The 8659-nt window shown below is 39.5% G+C and overlaps 1 protein-coding gene across 1 annotated transcript; it reads left to right on the top strand.

The window, feature by feature from the left end:
* The first annotated feature begins 387 nt into the window (after positions 1-387).
* On the top strand, positions 388-8007 carry LOC120553064 (E3 ubiquitin-protein ligase TRIM21-like). Its single transcript, XM_039791130.1, has 2 exons — positions 388-475; positions 4859-8007. The coding sequence occupies exon 2, from the start codon at positions 4861-4863 to the stop codon at positions 6472-6474; it is 1614 nt and encodes a 537-aa protein (XP_039647064.1). The 5' UTR covers positions 388-475; positions 4859-4860; the 3' UTR covers positions 6475-8007.
* Positions 8008-8659: the final 652 nt, after the last annotated feature.

The raw sequence follows: 8659 nt of genomic DNA, 5'->3' as shown, positions 1-8659 counted from the left end.
ATCGAAACTTAAGGAGAACCAGAGGCGAATGTGGAGCCAGCAGCGTCGTAAATTATGACCTTTTTTATAGTCAGAATTTAAATACATTTTTTCCCATGTGGCCCCAATCCTTTCAAAATGAATGACTCTCTCTCTCTCTCTCTCTCTCTCTCTCTCTCTCTCTCTCTCTCTCTCTCTCTCTTTACTGAAAGGTTGGTGAAAACTTGTTCACTGTGATTTAAAAAAAACACTAATGACTGAGCATTTTGGACTAAATGATGGCACTGTAATCACGTTAAAAAAAATTATTTTAGATCTACAGATTAATAATATGAGAGGCGGAGCAACACTGGAGAAACAGGACTGTTTTGGCGCCACAATCCCGAAATGAAAGTGAAAGAAACTCATTGCTGCAGAGAGACGTCTGGTGTTCTCTATTATCAAAGTCTACAGCTTTTGGGTTTACCGGATAGATTACATCATACATCAGAGACGGGTGAGTACGTGGATGATATTTTGTGTGTGTGTGTGTTGTGTGTGATACACACAGAGAGCAACTATAAAGTGTACCCTTCTGTATAGTGCTGAAAAGATTTGGTGAAGTGCAGTTAAACTTAGTCAAATGTTCCTATTAGCACCAGTAGGACAATCTGAACTGCCATTCAAAATACTCTCACATTAAAAAAGAAAAGGAAAAGGGTCTGTGGTCCGTCCTTGTAGGCTATGCTCCGTTTACTAAGGCTATTTTATTCAATCAATCTGAAAAACAGGTCAAAATGTGGTTTATTTGTGGGCATTAAAAAGGAAAGAGGCCTAGTGTTTTCCTGTTTTCATATTAAAGCGGCCAATCATATAAACAAGAAACCCAAAAATCTAAAAATAAGTCTAATTTCTGTGTCAGAAATCATTTCAGATTTGTGGCTTTCTTTTCTCCATTGTGCGCATGCGGTGAACGTGAGCGAGCGGGCACCTCAGAGCGATAAAGTGTAAAGCCCCTGACGCACTAACCCGACTGCTGACCGTTGGCCGAAAAGGCAGTCGGACTGATCAGTCGGCTCCCCGAGGTCCAAAAAGTGCCTCAGAACACACCGAAGCGACACCAACTTGAGCAGCAGGCGGCGTTAATCTGTATTGTCGCCCACGTGCGTCTGGCTGCTCCCAGATTTTTCAACAGGGCATAATGGCGGCTTCATTCGGAATACGATCTCATATTTTACTAAAATAGTTCACCGAAAAGTGTTTCTGAAAACATTTTAAGCGAGAAATAGGTCTTCATTTCAGATCAACAAAGGTCAGTTTAAAAGATTTTCGTCAGATTTTGAGAGACTTAGTCCCGATCATCCCACTCATCATTTCCAGGTAAGCATTCCACCAATCAGATTGGTCATGGAGTCCGACTGCCCGCCCTCTGACGCAATAAGTCAGGTCGGTCAAAATGAAGGCCGATGGCTCTTCGGACGGATGACGGTACAGAACACAACGAACAGACTCGAGTCACTGACCTCACCAGACTGTCCGACGGCCGATTATCGGGTTGGTGTGTCAGCGCCTTAATACTGTGTCAGATGTTTTAGTGATTACTGAGGGGACTTAGTGATTCTGACAGATATTAGCCTTCAGCATCTGGTTCACTTGTTTTGATATACTTATACTATACTATACCTGTAGGCTACGTTGCATAATAATCATATAGGCAGGATTAGACCACTATAGGCTACAGTAGGCTGAGAATATGATAATGAGACCATTAAAATCAGTTTCCCTGTTAAAAAGTTACACATCACACATTATCACTTTGTTATGACAGGGAGGAGAATTACTTTTTTGTTGCAATATCTTAGTGTAGGCATCATGCAATATTCTTGGTGTGTAATATTCGGTAGGGGTGGGAATCTTCACTGGTCTCACAATTCGATTCAATTGTGATTATCCTGTCAACGATTCGATCCCATTCAATATCCTGATGCATCACAATGAATTACGAGGCGTCACCTCAGTATTATTATATATTGCTACACAGATTTTTACCAACAAATTCAAGCAGTCAGATCTATATGAACTCCCCAAAACGGGGCAAAAACAAAAAAAAGCAGCGACCGGAAAATCAACAAGCAACATCAGAAGGCAATAATCGGTTATGGTCTGTCACAGCAGCGATGCAATGATTAATTTCAACACCCTTAGGGTTCCGGTGTACGGATCTGTGTGTGTTACTGAATGTTAACTGTAGTTTGATTGCACATGTATACCATTATATGTGTGTATATCAGAGGATGTGTGCTGTAACATCACCTGTGTTCCCTCAAATGCCCAAGACAAATGTGCCGAAAGAGAGACAATAGAGGCCTATCTGATTTCATCATATGAGGGAGTCTGGGGTGTCACAAATAGAACTGATTCACCAAAAATTGATAGGTTAACCTTTTTGAAAGACATAGAGTTGGTCAATATAGACCAGTGGTTCCCAACCTGGGGTCCGGGCACCCCTTAGGGGGGGCGGCAAAGATCACAGGGGGGGCCAAGTCTTTATCTGGTTTGAGGTTGAGGTAAAAAATAAAATATTTGCAACAAACAAATTATGATAATAAACTAGAATATATAATGTATACAAAAGTCTGTATAAAAACTATATATTTTTGTTCTTGCTTAAAATTGTAGGCAGGTTACTTAGTAGGCCAAACCTCTGGGACCTCTTAACCTGGGACCCTTGCTGTCATCAGGTCAGCTGGTAGCTGCTATCGTCCTCGTTTGTCCTGTAAAAGTGCTGATAACTCCTTTGTATCAAAAAAGAAAGTAAGGCTCTATCTCAAGAGTAACCTCAACTTCGGTTTCGGGGGGGGGGGCTCAACTTTTCTTAGACATAAGTAGGGGGGGGCGCCAAGGAAAAAAGGTTGTGAACCACTGATATAGACTATCATCAAACCATGCAGTAATATCTTAAAGGTAATACATTGAAGCCGCCTTGTCAATTAGGGAAACAAAAGCATTATTGCAGTATGTGCAACCTACTGCATTTATAGTGCGGAAGAAAAATGATTTCACTGCTGGGGTTTAATGCAGAAAACGCTATTCATTTGCACTTGGTCACACCTACATTCATAACAGGCTACAGTCCATCTGTCATCACTGATGAACTTGGTTTTTTATCTTTGATTCACTTTTCGTACATTCACCCAGATTGAATGAAATAATTTAATGAACGGATGATATGGACCAAAATGTACAAAGACTATCTAAAAATATAGCCGCAAGTGGCAATTTGCTGGTTCAAACCCCATTTTTTTGCTTCTCAAAGTACTTTTGCTTGTTACAGTTAATTTTCATTCTAAATCATACACTTTGAGACCAGAACTGCCAAGCTTCTGATTGTTAGGTAAACGCTCTACTGCCTGAGGTACAGCAGGCTTGGGAAGCAGCCCAATTGCCAGAAGTCAAAGCAGCAAGCAGCACTGAGCAGATGCCAAATCACCAAAGTCAAAGCCGTAAGCAAAGTTGAGCGGGTTTATAGCTTCTCAAAACTGAGCAAATTCAGATGGTTCTATAAAATTTAGTGATGAAACCGTGTGGCCGGGTTGGCTCAGTGGGTAGAGCAGGTGCACATATATTGAGAGATTCATGCCTTGATGCAGAGGTCCAGCGTTCAACTCCGACTTGTGACGATTTCCTGCATGTCTTCCCCCTCTCTCTCCCCTTCCTCATTTGTCCTGTCCATTAAAGGCGGAAAAGCCCAAAATATAATCTTAAAAAAAAAAAAAGGTGGTGAAACCAACCACACACCTGTTTCATCCCTACAATAGATTTCGCCCCCTTTATCGGATTTTAACAAAACTTGGTACGTAATTTCAAGTTCTGGTGTTAAATGTCTCCATCAATTTTAGACAAGATTGCTACGGCAGAACTTGAGTTATAGGCAATTCCCTGCTAGCCCCGCCCTTTAGGAAATTCTTTGATTGATGGCTGCCATGTTTAATGGAGAATCAATGCCATATACCAATTTTGGTGTTGATAGGATCAAAATTCACAAAGTTCTATTCATTTGACTGTTTTTCACATTATGCACATTAGCCAAAAATTCCATCACTGTGCACCTCTATGGTCCAAGAGGCTTTTTTGTAGAGCACATTGAGCTGCATATATGTAAGCAATTTTAAGTCAATCAGACTTACGGCCTGAGGGGCGTTTTCTTTCCAAAATTGCTTTTTTCGTTAATTGTAGATTGCAGATTCTGCTCATATTTCTTGGAAACCGAATGCACATCATTTCCTGTGTTTCGTGTTTCTAGCTCATTCCAGGGAATTTGAGCCGTGGCCGAAGACGACAAATAATACTAAATAAAACTACTAATAAACCTTCTGGGTTTGAACCCTAATTAGAGACTACATGTTTATAGCAACATAGTCTTTATCGGGCTTGGGATGGACATAATATCATAAACACTAACTTTCTAATTACACTGTTGTACATAAATGCCTTTGATGCTGATCATGTTCAGTTTTGTTGTGTTTTTTTGATACTTTGTCTAAGAATTGTGACTGATAAAAAACAGTTAATTCAAGCAATAATCATTTTGTTATTGTTATCAGTAAAATGTATTACAGTGTAAAATGATTTGTGTGCTTCCCTTTCAACACAGTATTTACTATTTTAACAGACATACCACCTTTCAAAAAAATATTTTTTTTCATGGCTAAATGTATTTGCTGTAAAAAAAAGAAAATCTGAGAGATTTGCCGGCACCTCATTTAAACCATTATATTGTGCAGTTTGTGCTAGGACTCTTTGTGGTGATCTTTGGGACCCAAAGCTAATAATGAGAAAACAGTATGTAGGTGAGAGGAGTGAGAAAGTAATTGTTTTCCCTTTTGGTCTTGTTTTCTAGACATGTCTGCTGCCTGCAATTTCCTTTCTGAAGAGCACTTTCTGTGTTCCATCTGTCTGGATGTGTTCACTGATCCAGTCACCCTACCATGTGGACACAACTTCTGCAAGAACTGCATCACAGAACACTGGAAGATTAATGTCCAAAGCCAGTGTCCCATGTGTAAAGATCTTTTTGACAGAAGGCCTTTGTTGCGGGTCAATACATTCATATCTGAGATGGCTGATAATTTCAGGATGTCAGACATAAAGAAAGTCAGCAGCTGCTCAGTGCTCTGTGATGTCTGCCCTGAAACCAAACTGAAGGCCCTGAAGTCCTGCCTGGTGTGTTTGGCCTCCTACTGTGAAATTCACCTGGAGCTTCATCACAGAATCACAGGCCTGAAAAGACATAAACTGATTGATCCTGTGGAGAACCTGGAAAACAGAATGTGTAAGAGGCATGATAGACCACTGGAGCTGTTCTGCCAGACAGACCAGGTGTGTGTATGTCAGTTCTGCACTGAATCAGACCACAAGAGACATTGCATTGTTCATCTAATTGAAGAATATAAACACAAGAAAGTTAAACTGGAGAAGACACAGGCTGAAATTCAACAGATGATAGAGGAGAGGCGACTGAAGGTTCAGCAGATGAAAGAATCACTGAAGCTCAGCAAGGATGATGCAGACAGAGAGACAGCAGCCGGTGTTCAGGTCTTCACTGTTCTGATCCAGTCTGTTGAGAGAGGCCTGGCTCAGCTTATGGATGCGATTGAAGAGAAGCAGAAAAAAGCAGAGAAACAGGCTGAAGGTTTCATCAAAGAGCTTGAACAGGAAATCTCCGAGCTGATGAAGAGAAGCACCGAGGTGGAGCATCTCTCACGCACTGACGACCACCTCCATTTGCTTCTAAGCCTCCCATCCTTAACCCCTGCTCCACCCACCAAAGACTGGACAGACGTCAAATTTCAGTCATCATACAAGGGCACTGTGGGGAGAGCTGTGGCTCAGCTGGAGGAGACACTCAGTAAAGAGATGAAGGAGCTGTGTGCTGATGTTGAGCTGAGGAGGGTTCAGCAATATGTAGTAGATGTCACTCTTGATCCTGACACTGCTAGTCCCTATCTCATCCTGTCTGACGATGGGAAACAAGTTAAGTGTAGTGATATACAAAATGATGTCTTAGACAACCCATTGAGATTCTCCATCTGTAACGGTGTTTTAGGAAAGCAGAGTTTCTCTTCAGGTAGATTTTACTATGAAGTTGAGGTTGGAGGCAAAACTGAATGGGACCTAGGGGTGGCCAATGAATCGGTTATCAGGAAGGGAAAGATCAGATTGTCCCCTAAGAATGGCTTTTGGAGTATATGGTTGAGAAATGTAGATGAGTATAAAGCTCTTGCAGGCCCTGGTGTCCTTCTCTCTCTGAAGTCTCGGCCTCAGAAGGTGGGGGTGTTTGTGGATTATGAGGAAGGTCTGGTCTCCTTTTATGACATAGATGCTGCAACTCTGATCTACTCCTTTACTGGCTGCTCCTTCACTGAGAAAATCTACCCATACTTCAGTCCTTGTAGTAATGGTGGTGGCACAAACGGTGCCCCCATGATCCTGCTCCCTCCATGCCAAACAAATTAGACATATCAATCGATTTCCTCTGCAAATCTCCTCAATAACTTAATTCTCCTTAATTAAGTTATAGCATCCCAAACCTGAAAAAGACTCTAATCATATAGCTGTCAAAAGTATAATACAAACAGCAGGGGAAATGTTGCTGAACAAAGTAAAAAAAAAAACTAAAATAAAAACACAGACACCACCCAAAAACAAGTTCACAGCTATTTTAATGTAAACACTGCGATGTTTACATTAAAAGCCTGTATCATGATTGACAGGTGTGCGTGTAGCATCCCTTGCTTTATTGTCAGTTTTTTTTTTTAAGATTATTTTTTGGCCCTTAGTTTTATAGGACAGCTGAACACATGAAAGTGGAGAGCGAGGGGGAAGGACATGCAACAAAGGGCCACAGATCGGAGTCGGAACCGGGGCCGCTCCATATACAGTACCTCTATATATGGGCACGCGCTCTACCAGGTGAGGTTACTGAGGTAATCAATCAAGTGAGAATCAGGGTCATTTTCTCATAGACTTCTATAAAAAAAAAGAAATTCTTTTTGCAAACAAACAGTCACCCAGTGCTGGAAATTAGATAGGATGCGGGTTTGAGACACTTCCACATTGGCTTCACCGGAAGCTTTGTCCAATATTCTATTTTAAAGTATATGTCCCAAACATATTTTCTACCATTCAAGAGGCAGCAAGAGCCCTGAGACTGTCTATTTAACAATATATACATAATGATAAGCAGAATAAGAATACAAGGTTAGCTGTAGCTTTTGCTATTGCCAAAATGTTTATTTTCAATAAGTGGATAGGTAGGGTTTCCTTATCAATTGAAAATAGCTAAACTGGATAGAGTGAGAGAGATGTGTGATGACATTTATTCCTTTTAGCAACCATGTCTGTATACTGAAAGTCTCTTGCATACGTTTTTTTTTTCTGTATCTATTTGTTTAACATTTCAGTATTTTAACGTAGTTTTTGTTTTGTTTAATTTGTTGTGTGTGTTTGTCGGTTCACAACGCTTTCACAAAGTGATGGTAGACTGATCTTTAAAGACAGTGTTAGATTTGTAGACTTGTCTAATGCAAGTTGGATATTTATACAAAATAGACTAAGAATCAGTACAAATATGTCTAAATTTCTATTTAGCTAACTAGCTAGTAGTGTGGAATAAGCAATGAGAGGGGTGAGCCATACCAGTATTGTGTGTCACTATGGGTTTCCTCCCCCAAACTTAATTTGTGCATATGAAATATAATCCAAAAGAAGAGATATACAATAACATAAGAAAATGCACAGGCGGGGATGAAAAAAACCCTGAGGGCTCATTATTATGGTATCCGTCAGTTTGTTGCTCAATGTTGTAATTATGATTATGATTATGATGGTTCGATTTCTTTACACTCATGTAGGTGTTGTGATGTTTGTGTTGTGTAATGTTGGCTTACCTAGTAAGTTTGCCTGCTTGCCTTGAGGGCTATACTTTTGTATAATACATGATTACATCAAATGAAATTAAATCTCAAATAGTGGGTGACATGAGTCATTACATTTTAAGGATGATGTTTGTCTTTTTTATTATTTTATTAATAAAAAGGAAAAATACAAATCAGGCCTGGTGATCATTATTAAACAGCTAAAATAATTTGAAATAACCAAGAGCAATAACAGAAACACAAAAAGAAAGGTGAATTTCTTGCCAGCTGGTTAATTACATGGGTGTACTGATATGTGGATGCATAGATGGATGAATGAATTAACCAATTAATATTTATAAAATACATGAATTAAGGTCGATACATTTCTGAACATTTGGATACATTTAAGAATGAATACAAACAATGCACAAATAAATTGAGATAGAAATCTGTAGTGTAAACTTTCTTTGCCCCTACGAAATTATTTTCCTTCAGCATGATTTTTATTAAAGTAAATGGTGTGTATTTACTAACATAATGTAAGGGTAAACTGTTACCGTACCAGTGTTAAGAAGTAACGTTTATGGCAAGCAGTTTTAACATTTAATCAAACCACATTCCTATCTATGATTACATTTTAGATATCCATAATAGCATTTCTACTCATTGAAATTGTATTCGCACTGGTAATAGAGATATCCAAAATAAGAATTTTACTGGTAAAAAGTGTATGTCAAGATAGCTACAACTTTGATTTTACTGGTCAGAACTAAATTTAAGAT

Source organism: Perca fluviatilis, chromosome 23, assembly GCF_010015445.1.
Source record: "Perca fluviatilis chromosome 23, GENO_Pfluv_1.0, whole genome shotgun sequence".
Lineage (NCBI taxonomy): Eukaryota > Metazoa > Chordata > Actinopteri > Perciformes > Percidae > Perca > Perca fluviatilis.
Note: the sequence above shows the minus strand (reverse complement) of the source record. Positions and strands in the feature narration are given on the sequence as shown.

Excerpts from the sequence above, each read along its gene's own strand:
- LOC120553064 (XM_039791130.1), top strand. The coding sequence starts at position 4,861 with ATGTCTGCTGCCTGCAATTTCCTTTCTGAAGAGCACTTTCTGTGTTCC.